The sequence below is a fragment of the Dreissena polymorpha genome, chromosome 2, assembly GCF_020536995.1.
Source record: "Dreissena polymorpha isolate Duluth1 chromosome 2, UMN_Dpol_1.0, whole genome shotgun sequence".
NCBI classification, from domain to species: domain Eukaryota; kingdom Metazoa; phylum Mollusca; class Bivalvia; order Myida; family Dreissenidae; genus Dreissena; species Dreissena polymorpha.
The window spans coordinates 103,982,200-104,010,015 of NC_068356.1; the positions used below are offsets into that span (position 1 = coordinate 103,982,200).

Sequence of the window (27,816 nt, forward strand, 5' to 3'; positions counted from 1 at the left end):
CCATCCTGAAGTATTGTAATGACTAGGATCGCACTTTAGATTGGCATAAGGATATAACAACATTTATTTCAGGGCCATGATAGTGTTGCACAATGTGTGACATTAAATGGAGTACCTTCCGTACACTCTTCGTATAACGAGGCATACAAGTACAACACGAATCTTGATGTGGTATGTGGTATAATCGTTTTAATATTTGTGTGTACTGCTTGTTCAACCCGCAATTTTGAAAGTAGGGATTTCTCGTAAAGTGCGAATCACTATATCGGTATGGTCGAAAATTGACAACATATCTTGAGCACCGTCTTCACATGTGTTACAAATATACTAACATAGTTTCAACAAAAAATGTTTACCGTATTGGGTTATTTTGGTCGTCATATTGATTCAAAAAGAAAAGTATTTGAAACTAAGTTGCACATCTGTCTGTTTCATACAGGTAAATCTATGGGCCGTGCTCTGTGGAAAGTCATGAGCGAAAAACGTCGTCCCAGATTAGACTGTAAAGCACAGGCTAAACATGGACGCCACTTTAAGCTTTTATGATATTTTTTGTTTCAAGTCTCTTCTTAGCAAAAATCCAGTTAAGGCGGAAAGTGTCGGCCCTTATACGGCTATGCGGAATGCACTGGCTAATTTGGGACGACATTATACGCATGTGCATTTTACCCCATTTCCACAGAGCGCCGCTCCTATGTGTGGAGGGGGTATCATCGTACCTTTGGTTTTCATAACGCCATACGCGTTCTTTTAAGTTACCAATACATGCTTTTTTATTATGTAAATGCTTATCCCCATTATCATAATAACGACTTTAACTAGCATATAACAGGTATTACAAAATATTGCGTTCATTTCAAATCATCATGGTAATGTTTATTTTCCGTTATAGTGTTCATGTTGATTAATTATTTTTTATATCGTCAGTACATTCAATGTGTATTCTAGCTTTTTTAATTATTTCCAAGTCTACTCTTATTTAAAATCCAAAATATTTTCCTGTTATGTATCATGTTGCAGAAGACATTCGGCGTTAATCTTTTAGCCGGTGATTACAAAAACGGCGTCCTTACCTGTAAATTTGAGAGAAAGGTCAACGTTCAATTGGCAGGAGGCTCATCAACACGAAAAAGACGTGTTCCAAGCGATGACGGTCATTTCTTTGATATAAGCAATCCGTATTTTCTTCTTATTGCTCATGGGACTGCGGATAACGGTAAGTGTAAAGACTTTATTAAGATCGTCAATTAGGTGTACATTTTCATCTGCTTCCTCGGTGACGCGATTGGGACCTATTTTCATTTTTTCATTAATGCGATAATGATGTTAATTGATTGTCGTTTGATTATTACAAAATCTTCTTATACTCATGTTATTATTCTACCCAAGGTAATTTTATGCTTCTTTAAAAAGCACAACAGGATCCATTTAGCAATATATTGTTGAAATCTTTTACTTTTACACATTCTTCAAAGTGTACAATGAATGTTAAACTTGAAACAGAATTTCCTTTGCAACCTAAATCAACCTAAATCAACTCAAACACATGCAATAAGCAATAAGCAAATTGTATGTACGCAATGTTTCCCCTGAATAAAGACACATATTTTAACACGCTTTTTTATCGAATATATAAGTAATACAAAAATGGATTCTACACAATCTTGCAACTACAATGAAAATGATAATACGCTCTAGAACGGAAGTAAAACATATATAGCGGCACATGCATATTTCAGGAACAATTAAGTACCATTCTGAAACACCTGACATTTACTCCGCTGAGAAGATTGACTTCCTGGGCGGAGCCAAGCTTTATGATTGGACGACTAAAACACCGCCCGTTCCGGACACACAAACAGGGGTAAGCTATTTGCATGTAGATTAACCCATTTATGCCTAGCGTCTAGAAAAATGCCTTGGCAAACAGCGTCGACCCAGATGAGACGCCGCATGATGCGGCGTCTTATCAGGGTCTGCGCTGTTTGCTTAAAAGAATTTCTGTAAGAAATATTCTAAATATAGAAATAAATATACTGGACATCCCTAATTTTGGAAATAAATTGATCCAAATTAGAAGGATGGAGAGTCCACAAAGCATACATGAGTTAAGAAGAAGACGCAGAACTCGTGTATTTATGTGGTCTACCGGCATTTAATCACTTATTGGATGTAAAATAGACTACTTAAATCCCGATTTCAGATCAATCAGCCTACCGGCTGCGGGAGCATAGTGAGCTGCATAATGCCGCGAAACTGCACACAAAACTGCCAGTACAGCGTCCAGTGGAGGCCGTCCAAGAACAACACTGTGGTGGAATTTGAAGTGAAGAGAAAGACGTCGTCACCTAATTACTACATGGCTCTGGGATTTTCAGAGGACCTGCTGATGGTAATAATATTTGTCCAATAATTGTTGCCAATTGAAAGCTGAGCAAGCACCAATTTTCAGCTGTCCAAAATTTGACAATGTAATTAATGGTGTGCATAGGCATGTTACTAATCTTATGCATGAAAGCTATATCGGGGCTTTTTCTGTAACGTTACAACTGATGAGCAAAGCCAACTGTAACATACTACTCGGATTTTTTTAAGTCTTCTTGGTGAATAATTATTAGAAGCAGCATTTCTCTTTCGATACATCAGCGTCATTGAAATACAAAGCGGATGTGAAATACTTTCTAAATAGTAATTTAACCGTCCTGAAGTAGTGTAATGACTAGGTTCGCACTTTAGATTGGCATAAGGATATAACAACATTTATTTCAGGGCCATGATAGTGTTGCACAATGTGTGACATTAAATGGAGTACCTTCCGTACACTCTTCGTATAACGAGGCATACAAGTACAACACGAATCTTGATGTGGTATGTGGTATAATCGTTTTAATATTTGTGTGTACTGCTTGTTCAACCCGCGATTTTAAAAGTAGGGATTTCTCGTAAAGTGCGAATCACTATATCGGTATGGTCGAAAATTGACAACATATCTTGAGCACCGTCTTCACATGTGTTACAAATATACTAACATAGTTTCAACAAAAAATGTTTACCGTATTGGGTTATTTTGGTCGTCATATTGATTCAAAAAGAAAAGTATTTGAAACTAAGTTGCACATCTGTCTGTTTCATACAGGTAAATCTATGGGCCGTGCTCTGTGGAAAGTCATGAGCGAAAAACGTCGTCCCAGATTAGACTGTAAAGCACAGGCTAAACATGGACGCCACTTTAAGCTTTTATGATATTTTTTGTTTCAAGTCTCTTCTTAGCAAAAATCCAGTTAAGGCGGAAAGTGTCGGCCCTTATACGGCTATGCGGAATGCACTGGCTAATTTGGGACGACATTATACGCACTGTGCATTTTACCCCATTTCCACAGAGCGCCGCTCCTATGTGTGGAGGGGGTATCATAGTACCTTTGGTTTTCATAACGCCATACGTGTTACTTTTAAGTTACCAATACATGCTTTTTTATTATGTAAATGCTTATCCCCATTATCATAATAACGACTTTAACTAGCATATAACAGGTATTACAAAATATTGCGTTCATTTCAAATCATCATGGTAATGTTTATTTTCCGTTATAGTGTTCATGTTGATTAATTATTTTTTATATCGTCAGTACATTCAATGTGTATTCTAGCTTTTTTAATTATTTCCAAGTCTACTCTTATTTAAGATCCAAAATATTTTCCTGTTATGTATCATGTTGCAGAAGACATTCGGCGTTAATCTTTTAGCCGGTGATTACAAAAACGGCGTCCTTACCTGTAAATTTGAGAGAAAGGTCAACGTTCAATTGGCAGGAGGCTCATCAACACGAAAAAGACGTGTTCCAAGCGATGACGGTCATTTCTTTGATATAAGCAATCCGTATTTTCTTCTTATTGCTCATGGGACTGCGGATAACGGTAAGTGTAAAGACTTTATTAAGATCGTCAATTAGGTGTACATTTTCATCTGCTTCCTCGGTGACGCGATTGGGACCTATTTTCATTTTTTCATTAATGCGATAATGATGTTAATTGATTGTCGTTTGATTATTACAAAATCTTCTTATACTCATGTTATTATTCTACCCAAGGTAATTTTATGCTTCTTTAAAAAGCACAACAGGATCCATTTAGCAATATATTGTTGAAATCTTTTACTTTTACACATTCTTCAAAGTGTACAATGAATGTTAAACTTGAAACAGAATGTCCTTTGCAACCTAAATCAACCTAAATCAACTCAAACACATGCAATAAGCAATAAGCAAATTGTATGTACGCAATGTTTCCCCTGAATAAAGACACATATTTTAACACGCTTTTTTATCGAATATATAAGTAATACAAAAATGGATTCTACACAATCTTGCAACTACAATGAAAATGATAATACGCTCTAGAACGGAAGTAAAACATATATAGCGGCACATGCATATTTCAGGAACAATTAAGTACCATTCTGAAACACCTGACATTTACTCCGCTGAGAAGATTGACTTCCTGGGCGGAGCCAAGCTTTATGATTGGACGACTAAAACACCGCCCGTTCCGGACACACAAACAGGGGTAAGCTATTTGCATGTAGATTAACCCATTTATGCCTAGCGTCTAGAAAAATGCCTTGGCAAACAGCGTCGACCCAGATGAGACGCCGCATGATGCGGCGTCTTATCAGGGTCTGCGCTGTTTGCTTAAAAGAATTTCTGTAAGAAATATTCTAAATATAGAAATAAATATACTGGACATCCCTAATTTTGGAAATAAATTGATCCAAATTAGAAGGATGGAGAGTCCACAAAGCATACATGAGTTAAGAAGAAGACGCAGAACTCGTGTATTTATGTGGTCTACCGGCATTTAATCACTTATTGGATGTAAAATAGACTACTTAAATCCCGATTTCAGATCAATCAGCCTACCGGCTGCGGGAGCATAGTGAGCTGCATAATGCCGCGAAACTGCACACAAAACTGCCAGTACAGCGTCCAGTGGAGGCCGTCCAAGAACAACACTGTGGTGGAATTTGAAGTGAAGAGAAAGACGTCGTCACCTGATTACTACATGGCTCTGGGATTTTCAGAGGACCTGCAGATGGTAATAATATTTGTCCAATAATTGTTGCCAATTGAAAGCTGAGCAAGCACCAATTTTCAGCTGTCCAAAATTTGACAATGTAATTAATGGTGTGCATAGGCATGTTACTAATCTTATGCATGAAAACCATATCGGGGCTTTTTCTGTAACGTTACAACTGATGAGGAACGCCAACTGTAACATACTACTCGGATTTTTTTAAGTCTTCTTGGTGAATAATTATTAGAAGCAGCATTTCTCTTTCGATACATCAGCGTCATTGAAATACAAAGCGGATGTGAAATACTTTCTAAATAGTAATTTAACCGTCCTGAAGTAGTGTAATGACTAGGTTCGCACTTTAGATTGGCATAAGGATATAACAACATTTATTTCAGGGCCATGATAGTGTTGCACAATGTGTGACATTAAATGGAGTACCTTCCGTACACTCTTCGTATAACGAGGCATACAAGTACAACACGAATCTTGATGTGGTATGTGGTATAATCGTTTTAATATTTGTGTGTACTGCTTGTTCAACCCGCGATTTTAAAAGTAGGGATTTCTCGTAAAGTGCGAATCACTATATCGGTATGGTCGAAAATTGACAACATATCTTGAGCACCGTCTTCACATGTGTTACAAATATACTACCATAGTTTCAACAAAAAATGTTTACCGTATTGGGTTATTTTGGTCGTCATATTGATTCAAAAAGAAAAGTATTTGAAACTAAGTTGCACATCTGTCTGTTTCATACAGGTAAATCTATGGGCCGTGCTCTGTGGAAAGTCATGAGCGAAAAACGTCGTCGTCCCAGATTAGACTGTAAAGCACAGGCTAAACATGGACGCCACTTTAAGCTTTTATGATATTTTTTGTTTCAAGTCTCTTCTTAGCAAAATCCAGTTTAGGCGGAAAGTGTCGGCCCATATGAGGCTATGCGGAATGCACTGGCTAATTTGGGACGACATTATACGCACGTGCATTTTACCCCATTTCCACAGAGCGCCGCTCCTATGTGTGGAGGGGGTATCATAGTACCTTTGGTTTTCATAACGCCATACGTGTACTTTTAAGTTACCAATACATGCTTTTTATTATGTAAATGCTTATCCCCATTATCATAATAACGACTTTAACTAGCATATAACAGGTATTACAAAATATTGCGTTCATTTCAAATCATCATGATAATGCTTATTTTCCGTTATAGAATTCATGTTGATTAATTAGTTTTTATATCGGCAGTACATTCAATGTGTATTCTAGCTTTTTTAATTATTTCCAAGTTTACTCTTATTTAAAATCCAAAATATTTTCCTGTTATTTATCATGTTGCAGAATACATTCGGCGTTAATCTTTTAGCCGGTGATTACAAAAACGGCGTCCTTACCTGTAAATTTGAGAGAAAGGTCAACGTTCAATTGGCAGGAGGCTCATCAACACGAAAAAGACGTGTTCCAATCGATGACAGTCATTTCTTTGATATAGCAATCCGTATTTTCTTCTTATTGCTCATGGGACTGCGGATAACGGTCAGTGTAAAGACTTTATTAAGATCGTCAATTAGATGTACATTTTCATCTGCTTCCTCGGTCACGCGATTGGGACCTATTTTTATTTTTTCATTAATGCGATAATGGTGTTAATTGATTGTCGTTTGATTATTACAAAATCTTCTTATACTCATGTTATTATTCTACCCAAGGTAATTTTATGCTTCTTTAAAAAGCACAACCGGATTCATTTAGCAACATATTGTTGAAATCTTTTACTTTTACACATTCTTCAAAGTGTACAATGAATGTTCAACTTTAAACAGAATTTCCTTTGCAACCTAAATCAACCTAAATCAACTCAAACACATGCAATAAGCAATAAGCAAATTGTATGTACGCAATATTTCCCCTGAATAAAAAACACATATTTTAACACGCTTTTTTATCGAATATATAAGTAATACAAAAATGGATTCTACACATTCTTGCAACTACAATGAAAATGATAATACGCTCTAGAACGGAAGTAAAACATATATAGCGGCACATGCATATTTCAGGAACAATTAAGTACCATTCTGAAACACCTGACATTTACTCCGCTGAGAAGATTGACTTCCTGGGCGGAGCCAAGCTTTATGATTGGACGACTAAAACACCGCACGTTCCGGACACACAAACAGGGGTAAGCTATTTGCATGTAGATTAACCCATTTATGCCTAGCGTCTAGAAAAAAATGCATTGGCAAAGAGCGAAGACCCAGATGAGACGCCGCATGATGCGGCGTCTAATAAGGGTCTGCGCTGTTTGCTTCAAGGAATTTCTGTAAGAAATATTCTAAATATAGAAATAAATTTACTGGACATCCCTAATTTTGGAAATAAATTGATCCAGATTAGAAGGATGGGAGAGTCCACAAGGCATAAAGGGGTTAAGAAGAAGACGCAGAACTCGTATTTATGTGGTCTACAGGCATTTAATCACTTATTGGGTTTAAAATAGACTACTTAAATCCCGATTTCAGATCAATCAGCCTACCGGCTGCGGGAGCATAGTGAGCTGCATAATGCCGCGAAACTGCTCACAAAACTGCCAGTACAGCGTCCAGTGGAGGCCGTCCAAGAACAACACTGTGGTGGAATTTGAAGTGAAGAGAAAGACGTCGTCACCTGATTACTACATGGCTCTGGGATTTTCAGAGGACCTGCAGATGGTAATAATATTTGTCCAATAATTGTTGCCAATTGAAAGCTGAGCAAGCATCAATTTTCAGCTGTCCAAAATTTGACAATGTAATAAATGGTGTGCATAGGCATGCTACTAATCTTATGCATGAAAGCCATATCAGGGCTTGTTCTGTAACGTTACAACTGATGAGCAAAGCCAACTGTAACATACTACTCGGATTTTTTAAAGTCTTCTTGGTAATAATTATCAGAAGCAGCATTTATCTTTCGATACATCAGGGTCATTGAAATACAAAGCGGATGTGAAATACTTTCTAAATAGTAATTTAACCATCCTGAAGTATTGTAATGACTAGGATCGCACTTTAGATTGGCATAAGGATATAACCACATTTATTTCAGGGCCATGATAGTGTTGCACAATGTGTGACATTAAATGGAGTACCTACCGTACACTCTTCGTATAACGAGGCATACAAGTACAACACGAATCTTGATGTGGTATGTGGTATAATCGTTTTAATATTTGTGTGTACTGCTTGTTCAACCCGCGATTTTAAAAGTAGGGATTTCTCGTAAAGTGCGAATCACTATATCGGTATGGTCGAAAATTGACAACATATCTTGAGCACCGTCTTCACATGTGTTACAAATATACTACCATAGTTTCAACAAAAAATGTTTACCGTATTGGGTTATTTTGGTCGTCATATTGATTCAAAAAGAAAAGTATTTGAAACTAAGTTGCACATCTGTCTGTTTCATACAGGTAAATCTATGGGCCGTGCTCTGTGGAAAGTCATGAGCGAAAAACGTCGTCCCAGATTAGACTGTAAAGCACAGGCTAAACATGGACGCCACTTTAAGCTTTTATGATATTTTTTGTTTCAAGTCTCTTCTTAGCAAAAATCCAGTTTAGGCGGAAAGTGTCGGCCCATATGAGGCTATGCGGAATGCACTGGCTAATTTGGGACGACATTATACGCACGTGCATTTTACCCCATTTCCACAGAGCGCCGCTCCTATGTGTGGAGGGGGTATCATAGTACCTTTGGTTTTCATAACGCCATACGTGTACTTTTAAGTTACCAATACATGCTTTTTTATTATGTAAATGCTTATCCCCATTATCATAATAACGACTTTAACTAGCATATAACAGGTATTACAAAATATTGCGTTCATTTCAAATCATCATGATAATGCTTATTTTCCGTTATAGAATTCATGTTGATTAATTAGTTTTTATATCGGCAGTACATTCAATGTGTATTCTAGCTTTTTTAATTATTTCCAAGTTTACTCTTATTTAAAATCCAAAATATTTTCCTGTTATTTATCATGTTGCAGAATACATTCGGCGTTAATCTTTTAGCCGGTGATTACAAAAACGGCGTCCTTACCTGTAAATTTGAGAGAAAGGTCAACGTTCAATTGGCAGGAGGCTCATCAACACGAAAAAGACGTGTTCCAATCGATGACAGTCATTTCTTTGATATAAGCAATCCGTATTTTCTTCTTATTGCTCATGGGACTGCGGATAACGGTCAGTGTAAAGACTTTATTAAGATCGTCAATTAGATGTACATTTTCATCTGCTTCCTCGGTCACGCGATTGGGACCTATTTTTATTTTTTCATTAATGCGATAATGGTGTTAATTGATTGTCGTTTGATTATTACAAAATCTTCTTATACTCATGTTATTATTCTACCCAAGGTAATTTTATGCTTCTTTAAAAAGCACAACCGGATTCATTTAGCAACATATTGTTGAAATCTTTTACTTTTACACATTCTTCAAAGTGTACAATGAATGTTCAACTTTAAACAGAATTTCCTTTGCAACCTAAATCAACCTAAATCAACTCAAACACATGCAATAAGCAATAAGCAAATTGTATGTACGCAATATTTCCCCTGAATAAAAAAACACATATTTTAACACGCTTTTTTATCGAATATATAAGTAATACAAAAATGGATTCTACACATTCTTGCAACTACAATGAAAATGATAATACGCTCTAGAACGGAAGTAAAACATATATAGCGGCACATGCATATTTCAGGAACAATTAAGTACCATTCTGAAACACCTGACATTTACTCCGCTGAGAAGATTGACTTCCTGGGCGGAGCCAAGCTTTATGATTGGACGACTAAAACACCGCACGTTCCGGACACACAAACAGGGGTAAGCTATTTGCATGTAGATTAACCCATTTATGCCTAGCGTCTAGAAAAAAATGCATTGGCAAAGAGCGAAGACCCAGATGAGACGCCGCATGATGCGGCGTCTAATAAGGGTCTGCGCTGTTTGCTTCAAGGAATTTCTGTAAGAAATATTCTAAATATAGAAATAAATTTACTGGACATCCCTAATTTTGGAAATAAATTGATCCAGATTAGAAGGATGGGAGAGTCCACAAGGCATAAAGGGGTTAAGAAGAAGACGCAGAACTCGTATTTATGTGGTCTACCGGCATTTAATCACTTATTGGGTTTAAAATAGACTACTTAAATCCCGATTTCAGATCAATCAGCCTACCGGCTGCGGGAGCATAGTGAGCTGCATAATGCCGCGAAACTGCTCACAAAACTGCCAGTACAGCGTCCAGTGGAGGCCGTCCAAGAACAACACTGTGGTGGAATTTGAAGTGAAGAGAAAGACGTCGTCACCTGATTACTACATGGCTCTGGGATTTTCAGAGGACCTGCAGATGGTAATAATATTTGTCCAATAATTGTTGCCAATTGAAAGCTGAGCAAGCATCAATTTTCAGCTGTCCAAAATTTGACAATGTAATAAATGGTGTGCATAGGCATGCTACTAATCTTATGCATGAAAGCCATATCAGGGCTTGTTCTGTAACGTTACAACTGATGAGCAAAGCCAACTGTAACATACTACTCGGATTTTTTAAAGTCTTCTTGGTGAATAATTATCAGAAGCAGCATTTATCTTTCGATACATCAGGGTCATTGAAATACAAAGCGGATGTGAAATACTTTCTAAATAGTAATTTAACCATCCTGAAGTATTGTAATGACTAGGATCGCACTTTAGATTGGCATAAGGATATAACCACATTTATTTCAGGGCCATGATAGTGTTGCACAATGTGTGACATTAAATGGAGTACCTACCGTACACTCTTCGTATAACGAGGCATACAAGTACAACACGAATCTTGATGTGGTATGTGGTATAATCGTTTTAATATTTGTGTGTACTGCTTGTTCAACCCGCGATTTTAAAAGTAGGGATTTCTCGTAAAGTGCGAATCACTATATCGGTATGGTCGAAAATTGACAACATATCTTGAGCACCGTCTTCACATGTGTTACAAATATACTACCATAGTTTCAACAAAAAATGTTTACCGTATTGGGTTATTTTAGTCGTCATATTGATTCAAAAAGAAACTTAAGTTGCACATCTGTCTGTTTCATACAGGTAAATCTGTGAGCCGTGCTCTGTGGAAAGTCATGAGCGAAAAACGTCGTCCCAGATTAGACTGTAAAGCACAGGCTCAACATGGACGCCACTTAAAGCTTTTATGATATTTTTTGTTTCAAGTCTCTTCTTAGCAAAAATCCAGTTAAGGCGGAAAGTGTCGGCCCTTATACGGCTATGCGGAATGCACTGGCTAATTTGGGACGACATTATACGCACGTGCATTTTACCCCATTTCCACAGAGCGCCGCTCCTATGTGTGGAGGGGGTATCATCGTACCTTTGGTTTTCATAACGCCATACGTGTACTTTTAAATACCAATACATGCTTTTTTATTATGTAAATGCTTATCCCCATTATCATAATAACGACTTTAACTAGCATATAACAGGTATTACAAAATATTGCGTTCATTTCAAATCATCATGGTAATGTTTATTTTCCGTTATAGTGTTCATGTTGATTAATTATTTTTTTTATCGTCAGTACATTCAATGTGTATTCTAGCTTTTTTAATTATTTCCAAGTCTACTCTTATTTAAAATCCAAAATATTTTCCTGTTATGTATCATGTTGCAGAAGACATTCGGCGTTAATCTTTTAGCCGGTGATTACAAAAACGGCGTCCTTACCTGTAAATTTGAGAGAAAGGTCAACGTTCAATTGGCAGGAGGCTCATCAACACGAAAAAGACGTGTTCCAAGCGATGACGGTCATTTCTTTGATATAAGCAATCCGTATTTTCTTCTTATTGCTCATGGGACTGCGGATAACGGTAAGTGTAAAGACTTTATTAAGATCGTCAATTAGGTGTACATTTTCATCTGCTTCCTCGGTGACGCGATTGGGACCTATTTTCATTTTTTCATTAATGCGATAATGATGTTAATTGATTGTCGTTTGATTATTACAAAATCTTCTTATACTCATGTTATTATTCTACCCAAGGTAATTTTATGCTTCTTTAAAAAGCACAACAGGATCCATTTAGCAATATATTGTTGAAATCTTTTACTTTTACACATTCTTCAAAGTGTACAATGAATGTTAAACTTGAAACAGAATTTCCTTTGCAACCTAAATCAACTCAAACACATGCAATAAGCAATAAGCAAATTGTATGTACGCAATATTTCCCCTGAATAAAGACACATATTTTAACACGCTTTTTTATCGAATATATAAGTAATACAAAAATGGATTCTACACAATCTTGCAACTACAATGACAATGATAATACGCTCTAGAACGGAAGTAAAACATATATAGCGGCACATGCATATTTCAGGAACAATTAAGTACCATTCTGAAACACCTGACATTTACTCCGCTGAGAAGATTGACTTCCTGGGCGGAGCCAAGCTTTATGATTGGACGACTAAAACACCGCCCGTTCCGGACACACAAACAGGGGTAAGCTATTTGCATGTAGATTAACCCATTTATGCCTAGCGTCTAGAAAAATGCCTTGGCAAACAGCGTCGACCCAGATGAGACGCCGCATGATGCGGCGTCTTATCAGGGTCTGCGCTGTTTGCTTAAAAGAATTTCTGAAAGAAATATTCTAAATATAGAAATAAATATACCGGACATCCCTCATTTTGGAAAGAAATTGATCCAAATTAGAAGGATGGGATAGTTCACTGGGCATAAATGGGTTAATTGTACCATTGATACTTCCTGATTAAGTGATGAGGTGATCATATATTGGTTAACATCGCGGTGGTGAAAAATTGAACAAACAACAAGAGAAACGATCTACATTCGTCTTCTGGTCAATTATTTGTTGAAAAAGACACTATTTGCAGCCCTATTTACCTCCAAAATATGCTCTCGATAATTTATTTGAAGGGAAATTAATCTAATACGGAAATAGGAAATTATGATAAAATACATAGAGCACCCGTGTTGTATTATTTAATCGCCATTGAATAGAGAAGTATTAAACACAAAAGGGCTGTCGTCCGTCCGCCACGATTGTTTCATGTGTAAATTCGTAACCGACTTTGTGCAAATAAAATTTCGATACTAGTGTAACATACTTATATCAACGCATACTACCTTAGTTAACTAACTATTTTATCTGTTTAAATGAACTGTACGTTACAAATTTTTAAAATATAACTAATGATATGTAAAGTGAATCAGCAAACATGGCTGTATTTCAGGAAATTACTCGTCCTTCAGATTGTGGTAAAGTTTACAGCTGCTTTCATGATGGCTGCAAGGGAGGCAACTGTGACTTCATGCTGACTTGGAAGGAAACTGGGGATGACATACTATTCTCCCTTGCCTGCAAAAGACCTCAGAATGCGTATTGTGCAATAGGGCTGTCTAAAGATGAGAACATGGTTGGTGTTTTTTTCGGTGTTTTTCATTCGCCAAAGAACACACAGTGCTATGTTAAGATGTTTTTTAGTTGAGATAGATACCAAAGTAATAAAAAGGGTTACTATACCCGCAATATATGTTCAGAAAATTCTATCTTATCAAGTACAAAATGCACGTAAACAAGCAAGCTGAATTTATACAATATTCAGTATATTAACTTTTCGTTGGTTTGTTTTAGAATTCAAAATAGCTCTACCCTTTCATTTTCGTTGACTTTCAGGGTGACGACAGTGTATTTGAATGTGTCGCTAATGGTGACCAAGTTACTGTGTCCTCGTCTTACAATAAAGGGCGTAGTAACAGCCGTCTGGAGCAGGTATTCGCTCACCACTTCATTCTTACATTTAGTCAGTTAGTTTTTAGTTAGAAGGACTATCTTAAATGCTTTATATATTTCATTTAAGAACAAATGCTGTCATAGGCATACGTACAAGGAAAACCGGAAAATTATTTCTTGCTTTAAGGGGCCTTTTCACGTTTTGGTAAATTGACAAAGTTTAAAACAGTTGTTTCAGATTCGCATATTTTCGATTTAGTAATGATATTTGTGAGGAAACAGTAATACTGAAGATTAACCATGCTCTAATATAGCCATTATTGGCATCTTTTAACGATTTAAAAACCTGAAAATTATAAAGCGTTGCAACGCGAAACAATTGAACAATTTGGAGAGTTCTGTTGTTGTAGTTAGATTTTGTGAAACTACGCGGATTGCTTATATATAGTATAAAATACATCTCGTATTGTATGCGGAAGGATGGTCGCGGGGTCTGAGTGGTAGACATTTTACTCCAGGACTCCAGGCGTCAGTGTTTCGAGCCCAGTTGAGGGTTACTTTTTTTCTTTTTTAAATTTTATTCTTGATTTTTTTACTGCAGCTTTTTAGTGCAAATGTTTACATTTATCAATAGAAAGCATTTAACGACAAACTTCAAAACATGCCAAAATCTGTGAAAATAAGTTTGCTTCAAGAAGTTCGGACATTTTTAGATGGATGCAAATACATAGGTTAAACACCTTTTGCAAATTACAGCCACAGTTTGGTTTAACTGGTGTGACGACATCCTCGAAAGACGGAGTCATAACCTGCACTTTCAAGAGGAAAAAAGTCGCCCCATCCACCAACAGGCGTAAGAGGCGGGCCGCGGAGAGGTCCACCACGTTCTTTGACTTGAATGATGACTTCACGTTGTTCTATGCCTACGGATCTGCCTCAGAAGGTAAACCAGTAGTCCGTGGTGGTTTCCGTCATTATAATATAGTTAATGTAGCAAACATTAATTTAGATTGAAATGAGTATACGATGTCAAATTGCAATAGCTATTTATACATTTGTATCGATTAAAATCAAGTCAATGTTGTATAGTGAACATGTCGAGGGTGTTTTTTTTAAGGTTATAACAGGTTAGGAAAACTTAATCGGTGAAGAATATAATTGATTATGTTTTAAATTTGAGCAATGGCATTGCTGTATTTAGTTTACATTTCTATAACACAAACAATTAAGCTTCAAATGCAATTCTAGTTTTAAAAACTTAAACTGTATATTTGCTCTGTTTTTGAACCATATGCTCTGTGGTGTTTAGGTTTCCTCATGAAGCACAGTGTGACCCCGCTTGTGTCAGATCAGGTCGCGGACTTCCAGGCTATCCAGGAAATAGGGGGCACTAGTACGAAAATTACCCTCATTAAAGTGCATGGTAAGTCCTATTAACTTATTGTTGAATATGATTCTTTTATTTTAGGAAATATACCGACAAATTGCCAGTTAGAAATTGGCCTTTCAATTCATATGAAAGAAATCCATTACTCACAGTGTGAGGAACACATGACGTGTAATTTATGAAAATAAACATTGCCATTGCCATTGACATTGTCATTGACATTGACATTGACATTATACAGCAAGCATTAAAGCGTCAGCTTTTCTACATAAAGGTTGCATGTAGTAATGTCTATAACATCATTTATCAAAAGTTGTGTTTCATCTATGCCCTTTGACAGAGTGAATGTTCAGCCTAAATGCTAAAACAATCAACATTTTATTTGTAGCTTCTGAAATATTCTGTGTTATGTTTGTTGTCAGGCATTTTAATGGTGATAGCCTGGATGTTGCTGGCCTCTTTTGGCATATTTTCTGCACGATTCTACAAAGATGTCTGGCCTGAAGGCTTTGAATGGTGCAGTCAGAAACGATGGTTTGTGGTGAGTTCCAATGGACTGACACATTTTAAGTTTTAACTGTTTACAGCATGGTACATTAGTTCCCGGTTATTTCCGTATACATATGTTTGATAATTGCTTCGCTTTTTTATAAGGTTGAAAGTATTATTTTTGTTTTATTTTTTTCTGTACATGCCATAGAAAATAATCCGTATTAAGAACGACCTTTTGTCGAAAAAGTATCCAAACTGTCTTTAATTTAGATGCTGATTTACTGACAACATATGTTTTTAATCATTACTCTTCTTAACAGAAGGATTGATAATTTTATTACTGAGCTCAAGTTTAGAACTATGCGGTTCTTAAAGTAGTGACAATATAAAGATACACTTTAACATAAAAGTTTGGTATTGCTCATGCTAATAAGTGTTATGATCATGTTGCAGATTCACAGGGCCTGCATGGTGACAGTGTTCTTGCTCACTGCAGCTTCTTTTGTCGTCATTTTCGTGTACGTAAAGGGATATGCTGAGGTAAATGCATACATTAAAAGCAACAGTAATGATAGTGATTTCATTTTTGTAAATGTGATGGTTTAAAGTGTGATTTAAACATTTTGTGGGTAATTTTTAATTGTAATGTGTTTATTGCATTTGTAACAATTGAGGTTTTTTAAATAAATATTTCTATTTAAATGTCACAACGATTTAGGGAATATACACATTGCATGTTTATTTCAGATTACTGGCTCAAATTTTGATAAGTCCCATCCGATTATAGGAATTGTGGTCATGGCTCTCACCCTTATAAATGTAAGTGTATTTTGACACATGTTTGCATTTTCAATTCTTGCAGATTCTCAAGATGCCTCGATACACGTTTAGGCGGAAAGTGTTGTCTCTGATTAGCCTGTGCGGACTGCACAGTCTAATCTGGGACAAAACCTTGCGAACATAGCATTCTTTCTTACGTTCCATGTGTCCGTTAGAATTGGAACTAAATAATGTGAATAAATGGTTGTTAAACGAATATAACAAATATTGGACATACAATTATTCGTAAAATAGCTGAAAGTATGTGTTGACTTCTTTCGTACAATTTACACATACAGTTTACATGTCCGAGTGTACTCTTGTAGTTTTTGTGCTCCCCCAAAATAAATAGTTGCCGCTTCGTCTGTCCGTGCGTGTTTGTGTGCGTCTGTCTGTCCGTCCGTGCACAATTTTTGTCCGAGCTATTTCTCAGCAACTAATGACCGGAATTCAATGAAACTTTATGGAAAGCTTCACTACCAAGAGGAGATGTGCATATTATCAGCGGTTTCTGGTCGGATGATTTTTCACAGAGTTATGGCCCTTTGAAATTTTCTATAAAAAAATATTGTCCCCCAACTACTGTGCCCTCAAGACGTTTCCTTTTATCTGAATATATAGTGCAATATTGTGACAAAAAAACTTGGGGGAGCATCACCCGTCTCCGACGGTTTCTTGTTTGTATATATTCCAATCACTTTGCTTTGTTTCGCAGCCTATCATGGCCCTGTTTAGACCTCACCCTGGGACCCCCAAGAGGCCTATCTTCAATGTGGCCCACACACTGGTGGGAGTCGCTGCTCATGCTTGCTCAAGTAAGCTAGATATTATGGGTTTCATTTAAACACTAAACAAGTTATTTCTTGTGTATATTTCCACTAAAAAGCTTGTGTGTTTTCATTTACGTTTTTACTTATTTACCTTTATATTCGAATGATTGTAAGGAAAATAATTTAGTTTTGATCATTTTTGACAGAATTATGACCCTTTGTCTGTTTTGTTTTCCACGATAGAATATATGTTGAGCATACTCCATGACTGCTAACTGAATTGCCTTGATATGCACAGAAACTCGTTAAGGAAGTCGTTTATGCTGCTTCCATGATAAGCAGAATTATGGACCTTTATCTGTCTTTTTTCACTATAGAAAATACAGTACCCACTATGTATGTGTACATATACTTTTGTAATGTTTGTCCAAAGTGTGAATTCATGTAAAACAAGTGAAAATATATTATTACTGTTTTTTCACGTTTCATTGCTTCTTAAGATTGTAATATCCCATTTAGATGGAATTTCTTTAAGTCTATTATTTGATGTTGCACTATTTTCATTCAGTTACAAATATTTTCTCCGGTACGGCTCTGGCTGCGTCAAGGACACCAGGCTATGTAAGGATCATACTCTGGGTGTACGTAGGCTGGCTGTGTGTGGTAGATCTGGTCTGTTTTATCTACGGATGCTGCACTAAATCTGGTAGGTTTTAATTGTTCATTATATAAAAGAATGATGACGTTTCAAATTATTATTAGGAAAACAATTATATTTGGCCATCAATTAGTATTCAACGAAACAGAACACTGTTTAAAACTGAGAATTTGACTTTAAAAAGGGCATTTTTTGTTTGATTAGGTTAGAAATGACTAACACTTGACCATGCAAAAAGTTTTTAATTTCACAAGATAATTGAGTCGCGTTCTGAGAAAACTGAGCATAATGCATGTGCGTAAAGTGTCATCCCAGATTAGACTGTGCAGTCCGCACAGGCTAATCAGGGACGACACTTTTCGCCTTAACTTGATTTTCGGTAAGGGGGGACTTCTTTGAAAATAAAAATACCATAAAAGCGGAAAGTGTCGTCACTGATTAGCCTATGCGGACTGCACATTATGCCAAGTTTTCTCAGAACGCGACTCATTAGACTTGAACAACAAGAGTGATGCTCTGCAATACTGGTGACATACCGGTAGATGTAATACACGCGCTTGGAAGAAACATAGTTCGGTCCAACTTGTTGTATTATAATCATTATGCTCCCCCAAAATGTTTTGGGGGGAGAATATAGTCGCCGCTTCGTCCGTCCGTGCGTCCGTTCGTGCACATTTTTTGTCCGGGGCTATTTCTTAGAAATTAATGACCGGATTTCAATTAAACTTTATGGGAAGCTTCACTATCAAGAGGACATGTGCATATTATCAGCCGGTTATGGTCGGATGATTTTTCACAGAATTATGGCCCTTTGAAATTTTCTATAAACTGTACATATAGTGCAATTCTTGTCCGGGCTATTACTCACCAACTACTGACTTGAATTCAATGAAGCTTTATGGGAAGCTTAACTACCTTGAGGAGACGCGCATGTTATTTGTGGGTTCTGGTTAGATGATTTATTTAGAGAGTTATGGCCCTTTGAAATGTTTAAGTTGCTAAAACCTCCATCGTATTATTTTGTCCAAAGTTATGCCCCTCAAGACGTTTCCTTTTATCTGAATATACAGTGCAATATTGTGACCAAAAAACGTTTGGGGAGCATCACCCGTCTCCGACGGTTTCTTGTTTTTGTTATGGTATCAAAACATTTATTGTAAACTTAACTGTCATTACTAATTCTGACATGGCAAGGTGACCATCTGATTGCTTTACCATTTTTATCGTCATCTTGACACGTGTGGTTGTTTGCAAAAAAACGTTTGACTCTAATATCTATTCGGAGATTCATGAATTCTGAATCAACTTTACTCACTTAAATTACTTACATGGTGCGTTTAAGACTGTCGTATCAATTTTTTTTAAATTAAAATGCTCCTACAATTCTCTTGATAAGGATTTCAAGAATTTAATCTTTATTGTACCATTAATTATAGTCTTCATATAATTAATAAACGCACTTTTCAAATATGTAAATGCTTGCATTTGTCTAAGCTAATACAGAAATGTATGCGTTCCATTCAAATGCTTATCTTTCGTGTCGCATGTAAAACAAAATAAGAGTCGATAATTATGTAAGTAATGTAGCTTTAAAGCAATTTAGTTGAAATACGTTTGAGTGGAACGGACATTTGCAAAGTCCTTTGTCTACATTCTTTTTTAACAATAGTAATAAAGCACCGAATAGAATCGTTGAACCATATGTTGTTGATTATTTAATAACAGTCTTAAGCTTATATATTTTAACAAATTCCAGTTTGCAATTTCAGCAATTATTATGTAAGTGATGAATTATGTTTAAAAAAATATATTAAGACAAACTGTGCTAGAAAATCATAATTATATTTGGAATACGAAATTGCAGTAAACTTTTACATCACGTGCTTGTCTTTGGCGTTCCTTTATGTCACCGGGATTATTCAGTTGTATATATATATATATATATATATATATATATATATATATATATATATATATATATATATATATATATATATATATATATATATATATATATATATATATATATATATATATATATTTGGTTGCACTGAACGGTCATTCTAAAGTTAATATAATTTGAATATACCTAAAGTAAATTTGTCGAAATAATTACAAAAAATGCCAAGTTATAGATTAATAAAAAATAATGTTATATAAGTTTAAAACAAATGTGTTACCCAAATACGTGCAATCAGTTATTTTCCGTGTAAGAGATCTCTTCAGAATGAACTCACAAGTAAGTTACATGGCATGCTTTGTAAACAATTCAAACATCATTATGTCTCGTTCTCTCGTTGTTTGGGAAAATGGTTAAAAAATTTAACAAACCTGTTTTTGTGGTGTATTTTAGCAAAAAAGGCCAGGAGCGCGTATGAGTTGAAAACCGTCAGGGATGGCCACGAGTCTGCAGTCGCACCCTCACAGGTAATACATGCGTTCTGATTTAATAAATCAAACCACACCTATTGTGAAAGATGTTCATATCTTTTTATAACACTATTATGATTTTACTTGGCTGGTAGCATCCTAAAAACCTAGAATGCGGGTCTCATTATGTACATGTACTTCGTACTGTTTAACCGGCTAGCACAATTGAGTTAACTGACGACCGTGAAAGGTCTGAAAAACCGTTAACAACGGCAAACACATATGAATTTGTATATTCAAGCCGTGCTCAGTGAATAGGGAGTTTAATTCATATGCGAAAAGTGTCGTCCCAAATTAGCTTGTGCAGTCCGCACAGGCTAATCAGGGACGAAACTTTCCGCTTTTATGATAATTTTCGTTTAAAAAGACTCTTCTTAGCAAAAATTAATTATAGGCGGAAAGTGTCGTCCCTGATTAGCCTGTACGGACAGAACAGGCTAATCTGGGAATACACTTTACGCACATGCATTAAACCCCCTTTTCACAGAGCACGACTCAAATTTTATATTATGTGTATGTAAACAATTTTATTTACTCTATCACATACTTGAATTTGTTTAATTTCACACGAACATTTTTAATAATGTTGAATTAAATTCAACAAAATCAAAATTTTATTACATGAATATTCGAAGCTTCTACTTACGTTGCTTTTACCATATTTGTGCATTACACAAATGCCCTACATTCTGGATGAATTCGATATCTCATCAAGTTGCAGTGCGATGAAAATTAACTTAAATACATGTACTTGATTAAATTATCGGTACATACTTTAAAGTGTTACAAATTAAGCATTTTGTTCGTCTATGTTTATAGCACAACTATTTTGAAGAAGACATTTTTACTTTCCAGCTTATATTTTAACTGAACATTAAAGATTTTAGCAGAGACGTAGATATCTATCTCTCTGATTTTAGCAATTTTTGCTTTAAATTCTTGTGCACGGCGTTGATTGCAATTTACAGATCTGTTTAGCTGTTTTTCACTTTCAGGGCGTGAAGTCGTTCAAGGTTTTAGTTCTGGTTGTACATGGTTTTGTGCTGTTGAATCTGTCTCTGGCAGTCATCATCATTGTTGCCCTGGGTGACCGTGACAACATGTGAGATATGGTTGAAATTGATGACAATGACAACATGCGAGATGTGTGAACCGTGCGGTATGTCTAGGGCATCATAATTATTGTTGCCTTAGGCAACCATGGAAATATGTGAGATGGATGGTTTGGCCAATCGACGGCAGTCATTCGCATTGTTGCCACGGGAGACCATTATCAAATGTAAGATAGACACAGCAATATCAGGCCTGATTTTTTAAACATTGTAAACATTGTATTATTATATAATTATTGCTGTTACGCTGTCTTTCTGCCAAACGTTAAAGAAATAAAGGACTGTTAATTTTTGCTTATTCGCAGCATACCATTTTTAAACATCAACCAATTGCCTTTTATTCAGATGAAACAAAAACACTTTGACATTATACTTTTTATTGATGCTGTCTTCAATGCTAAACCTGTCTTTATGGTATAGTCATTGCTATTTCTTGCTAGAGATGTCAGTTTACTCAATAATTTGTTGATTTGACAGAATAATTATTGTATTAATTTATTTTACAATCATTATACTTTAGATCTGTTTAACTAATATCACAAAATATGTCATTAAAATCAACCTTCATCCCTTTTAGGTTTTGTTTTTTTATTATTCATTTTGATACCATGGCCACGTGTTTACTTGTGTACGCTAATGTTAGGGTACAACAACTTAAAATTAGTTAATAGACGATCAGGTGTATTAAATTGATATTTGTTAAGTTCATTATATGCTGTTTTTGTATAAAGAAAAAAAACGCATTTGAATATGAGTTCCTAAGAAACATAAATAAAATGATATTGTCGCAAGCTTAAAATTATTATAATTACCACAAAGTACTGACCTGATTTACTGTCTCCTTTACTAGCTATCCTGTCTAATTCTTACATAAAACACACCTGTTTAGCCTGCCTCAATTATATATGTTAGTTCATTGCTTTAACCCATTTATGCCTAGTGGACTCTCCCATCCTTCTAAATTGGATCAATTTATTTCCAAAATTAGGGATGTATAGTATATTTATTTCTATACGTAAAATATTTCTTTCAGAAATTCCTTTAAGCAAACAGCGCATACCCTGATGAGACGCCGCATCATGCCGCGTCTCATCTGGGTCTACGCTGTTTGCCAATGCCGTTTTTCTAGACCCTAGACATTAATGGCTTAACTCTTGAATTATTGTTGTTGTGACATGAGATCTGTTTTGATTGAAAAAATGTGTTTACGTTACATGTCTTGTGGAGTCATTGTTTTATAAATCGTCGTTTATGTTTCTAAATTTTATTTTACAATAAGTTGTATTTTTTAGATAAACATTGATTAACAATATGCTAATGATCCGCTCTACATGTGCAATTTTAGATGTGTTTTACCCACAGGTGGTTAGCGTGTGGCTATGATATTAATTAGTGAAAACATCGTTGTGAATGATAAATAATCATATTATAACGAAAAAACAACTTTTCTGAAGAAAAAAATTTCACTTTCAAATATATATTTGATAGTGAATATTTTTCAGAAAAGTTTATTGTTCGTTATAATATGATTATTTATCATTCACAATGGTGTTTGTACTTATTAATATCATAGCCACACGCTAACCACCTGTGGTTTTACCATGTACTTTAATGAAACAATTCATGTCTTTTATATTGTTTTAAATTTAGATGTACGTTAATTTGAATGTTTTGTAATATAATATGCACCATATATGAAGCTCCAAAATGAAGCCGTTTGCGCATAAAGATCCTTCATGTTTGTGCAGAAGTTACAAGTTAGATGAATATGTGTGTATGAACATGCACTGGGTATATAATTTGCACGTATATGTAGTTCAGACCTCCAATTACTCACAAGGTCGTTTTAATTTCCCTTTCAATACTCTACTATTGTTTTGTTTTTTGTTGTCAACCAGTCCGTCGGATGTATCTGTCACACACGTGGAATACAGTAGCATGTGCACTTGAGGTATTTCGGTGCATCTTTACACACGCAGAGTTCTTGCATTTTACTTTTTATAAAGATAAATATTTGAACTTGAATTACTTGAAAAATGCAGCTAGAATAATGAAACTTAACACACGTTATTAACCTTTTTGTGAGGATGCGCACCTGAGTACTCAGTTTCATATTTATTCAACAAAATATTATGTTTTAACCCATTTATGCCTAGTGGAATCTCCCATCCTTCGAAATTGGATTAGGGATGTCTAGTTTATTTATTTCTATATTTAGAATATTTCTTACAGAAATTCATTTAAACAAACAGCGCAGCATCTGCGGCGTCTCATCTGGGTCTACGCTGTTTGCCAAGGCTTTTTTTCTAGACGCTAGGCATAAATGGGTTATGGACGTATTGTTGTTATGAATTTATTACACCATCTGAACGTATGCACCTGTGTTTTACGCTGCAATCGCTGTACAGCATCAGCAGACATTTTAGCATACCATTTTTTGGTTAAAATTGTATCGCATATCACTCAGCAAATATGATCGCTAGAGTGGATGAATTTTAGATTAATAGTACTCAGCGTGGGAAGTTTTGGTGCCCATATAAGTAAATAGTGCAGTTTTTAAATAAATGAACATTTTTATTTTCACTGGACACAATCATGTAAATACCACATGTGTATATAATTGGTATGTTGACAATTTAATTTAACACGAAATTCGTTGTTTTTCATTTTGAGCTCTACTGTGTACTACAAATCCAGTTTGTTCGGAGCAAATATAAAGTGTGAGTTGCGTGCTCAAAATATAAGTTTATTGTTGTGGTGATGGGTCTTCTTGTACGTCGACCTTTTTTACATAAATGAGTCGCGTTCTGACAAAACTGGACAAAATGCATGTGCATAAAGTGTCGTCCCAGATTAGCATGTGCAGTTCGCACAGGCTAATCAGGGACGACCCTTTCCGCCTCAATTTGATTTTTGCTAAGAAGAGACTTCATTTAAACGAAAAATGTCATAAAAAGGGAAAGTGTCGTCCTTCATAAGTCTGTGCGGACTGCACAGGCTTATCTGGGACGACACTTTACGCACATGCATTATGCCCAGTTTTCTCAAAACGCGACTCAAATAATGACATCTACTGTGTCACACCTGACTTGGTAATAAATTAGATTCATCGACCCACAGTTTCATTTTAGATAATAATTTATTATTTTATATGTAATATTAAAAGCTGTATTGGTATGAAAGGATGGAATAATAATATATAAATTTTAATTTGAATCAATTATTACATGATGGAATAGCCAATACGGAATAACCAGGTAATTGTGTATTGTGCAAACTAGTTTGTTTTAAAACGAGCATAAGAATTAAAGAAAACACAATTATGAAGTTTTTTCTATTTCCGTTTTTCAACAAACATATGTTACGTTAAAAGATAATATTATCATGCTATATACTAATTGTCTTTTTTTAAAGCAATACTCATATTTTTACCTTGTTACTTGTACACAACTTTTGTATAAATAAAACACAAAGAAAGTAAGAACACTTAAGGTAAAATGTGTTATTCTTCTTTCTGTTGTTGGTTTTGTTTCGACTTGACAAGAATAATAACAAAGATTTGTACCGATTTTAACTTTACCCATTTATGCCTAGCGTCTAGAAAAAAAACTTGGCAAACAGCGTAGACCCAGATGAGACGACGCATGATGCGGCGTCTCATCTGGGTCTGCGCTGTTTGCTGAAAGGAATTTCTGTAAGAGATCTTCTAAATATATAAATAAATATGCTAAACATCCCTACTTTTGAAAATAAATAGACCCAATTTAGAAGAATGGGAGAGTCCACTAGGCATAAATGGGTTAAATATGACTCTGCTTCATTCGGTGGTGTTTACCGGAAGCTTTCTACCTCAATGAACTATGTGAACAAACCATTTAATATTTATTTTCGCATAATCAAATCAAATTGTGCGCATTAATATTAGTGTATATTTATGGTTTTTGTTTCTATGTAATTACTGATATTGATTTAATGCATATGAAATATGATTATGCATGTTAGTACAGCTGAGGTTTCATAACAAATAACAATACAAACCCAATCATGCTTGTTTGTGGTATATTAAAGTTTTTTTAATATTCTATACCAAGCCCAAATGGGTTTCATGAGTTTATCTTCATTGACACTACAGTCATAATAACATTTCATGACAATAAGCATACACATATAACATGTTAAGTGCAATTTTAATTCAGCAATGAGTATAAGCTTCATAAAGAAGTACAGCATTATTCACAAGGTTTAATATGTCCTTTGCAAATCTTGCTTAACAAACATATAAAAGCACAAATTAACACTTAATTGGAATACCTCACGAACTAAGCTTTGGAAGGAAAGGAAAGGCACAGTCTTTACACCAAACTTGCTTATCACATCATATAAAAAATGTCAAGCAAAAGATTTTTCCTTGGCAACGCATCTCTTCGGAGTACATTGACATGTTTATGACTGTTATCAGACTCTTTTAGCCATTTGCTGTTTTACGTTGCGATGCGCAAGAGAAGGCCTGTCTGTTAGGTCCGATATGATGAATCTTAAAAGGTGTTTTACTCAGTGTTATGTACTTAGCATTCAATCCATGGATACGACGTGTTTTTTACCACGTGAATAGTTTTCTTGATTTTTGCAATATTTAATTAAAATCGGAGTGGGTATAAATACTTGGCGTGTCAGAATGTAATGTTTTGTGGTTAAACTAAGACGTATCAAATGTGTAAAGGTGCTTTTTTATACTAAAGGAGATAAAATGTATATTTCTCACATTTGGCACCTGGGAACGTGCTGTATACTTATGTGTTGCCAGTTGGAGAGCAATCCTGGTCTGCCTAGACAGGACCCGACACATAACTAAAACTACAACCCACCGACAAGATACATTTGACGGCATGGTGACAAGGTAGCGAGCGTACAATGTCATCTTACGCATTTTCTCACCCATATCAATTGTCAGCACCATTAAATAACAGCGGGACTACTCAATACAATCAAAGAAGGTAAACCATTGATTCGAAAAATGGTTGACCTAGAAAAATTGCAGACTTACGTAAACATATGACCAATCTAGATTTTAAAACGTATCTTTTTCATTTTATAGCATTAATATAATGTGAAAAACGTGGGGATAATGGTGTGGTGATTTTAATTTAATATAAGAATCCTATACATGTTTTGATAATGTTAGAGTGGTTAATCCAAATATAATGTCGTGTATTAATACTTATTTTAACCCATTTATGCCTAGTGGAATCTCCCATCCTTCTAAATTGGATCAATTTATTTCCAAAATTAGGGATATCTAGTATATTTATTTCTATATTTAGAATATTTATTACAGAAATTCCTTTAAGCAAACAGCGCAGACCCTGATGAGTCGCCGCATCATGTAGCGTCTCATCTATGTCTACGCTGTTTGCCAAGGCATTTTTTCTAGACGCTAGACATACATGGGTTAATGATTGTGTCTTTCTGTACTGCAAATTTTCGAACTATTTAAATCGAAAGGTTCCATTATGTATTCATGGTGAATGATCACCTCGGTTCACATGGGTTTACACAAGGGCTGGACAGAATGTAAACACACCATAAAGAACTTTATTTTTGCAAATATCTTAAGTTATTGAAATACATATTAAACTAAGTTTAAGGAATAAAAGACAGTTGTTCTTTAAGTTTGCGTCGATATCTTAAGATTTAATAATAAATCCTTGAAAACATGTGTAATGTGTGCCAACATTACATGTTGTCTGCAACATAATCGTGTACATGAATGAATTATACATAGAATGTTAGGCAAAGAGCACAAGCTTATTAAATATAGATATTATGATGTATATCACATTTATACAGCATAGAAAACTATCTTCTATGCACTTGTTGAAAGTCTTAACAAAAATTGTTTTAAAAAGTTGTTTGCAAAAAGCACCATTACGTTACATAAATTTCCTACTTAGCGATGATTTGCATTTTTTTTTATGGAGATATCGATTAAAAAGGCAATGAATTTGATATGCAACGCGCGGAGAGAGATATTAAAGGGGCCTTCTCACGTTTTGGTAAATTGACATAATTAAAAAAAATGTTTCAGATTCGCAAATTTGTGTTGTATTTATGATATTTGTGAGGAAACAGTACTACTGAACATTTACCATGCTCTTAAATATCCCTTATATACATCTTTTGACGATTTAAAAGCCTTAAAATTATAAAGCGTTGCAACGCGAAACGATTGAATAATTTGGAGAATTCTGTTGTTGTC

At 35.3% G+C, this 27,816-nt stretch overlaps 1 protein-coding gene and 1 long non-coding RNA gene across 4 annotated transcripts in view; one reads left to right on the forward strand and one right to left on the reverse strand.

Annotated features, from left to right (window-relative positions):
- Window positions 1-27,816, reverse strand: part of LOC127868338 (uncharacterized) — a 153,429-nt gene that overhangs the window by 77,661 nt on the left and 47,952 nt on the right. The window contains exon 1 of one of the 2 annotated variants that reach the window (XR_008044083.1): window positions 13,491-13,500. The exons of the other annotated variant lie outside the window; for it this stretch is intronic. This is a non-coding gene — a long non-coding RNA (uncharacterized LOC127868338). Of the gene's footprint in view, window positions 1-13,490; window positions 13,501-27,816 lie in introns of those variants that run through there. 2 annotated transcript variants of the gene reach the window in all.
- LOC127868334 (uncharacterized) overlaps window positions 1-27,816 on the forward strand; it is a 102,109-nt gene that overhangs the window by 13,288 nt on the left and 61,005 nt on the right. The window contains exons 6-27 of one of the 2 annotated variants that reach the window (XM_052409998.1): window positions 73-169; window positions 1,016-1,216; window positions 1,740-1,864; window positions 2,204-2,392; window positions 2,770-2,866; window positions 3,715-3,915; window positions 4,439-4,563; window positions 4,903-5,091; window positions 5,469-5,565; window positions 11,799-11,999; window positions 12,513-12,637; window positions 13,393-13,575; window positions 13,836-13,931; window positions 14,649-14,835; window positions 15,202-15,315; window positions 15,702-15,820; window positions 16,225-16,311; window positions 16,519-16,590; window positions 17,306-17,405; window positions 17,929-18,066; window positions 20,372-20,445; window positions 21,444-22,961. In XM_052409998.1, coding sequence (XP_052265958.1) covers window positions 73-169; window positions 1,016-1,216; window positions 1,740-1,864; window positions 2,204-2,392; window positions 2,770-2,866; window positions 3,715-3,915; window positions 4,439-4,563; window positions 4,903-5,091; window positions 5,469-5,565; window positions 11,799-11,999; window positions 12,513-12,637; window positions 13,393-13,575; window positions 13,836-13,931; window positions 14,649-14,835; window positions 15,202-15,315; window positions 15,702-15,820; window positions 16,225-16,311; window positions 16,519-16,590; window positions 17,306-17,405; window positions 17,929-18,066; window positions 20,372-20,445; window positions 21,444-21,554 — 2,928 coding nt within the window. In that variant the 3' untranslated portion in view covers window positions 21,555-22,961. Of the gene's footprint in view, window positions 1-72; window positions 170-1,015; window positions 1,217-1,739; window positions 1,865-2,203; window positions 2,393-2,769; window positions 2,867-3,714; window positions 3,916-4,438; window positions 4,564-4,902; window positions 5,092-5,468; window positions 5,566-11,798; window positions 12,000-12,512; window positions 12,638-13,392; window positions 13,576-13,835; window positions 13,932-14,648; window positions 14,836-15,201; window positions 15,316-15,701; window positions 15,821-16,224; window positions 16,312-16,518; window positions 16,591-17,305; window positions 17,406-17,928; window positions 18,067-20,371; window positions 20,446-21,443; window positions 22,962-27,816 lie in introns of those variants that run through there. The other variant, XM_052409997.1, reaches the window with a different exon arrangement.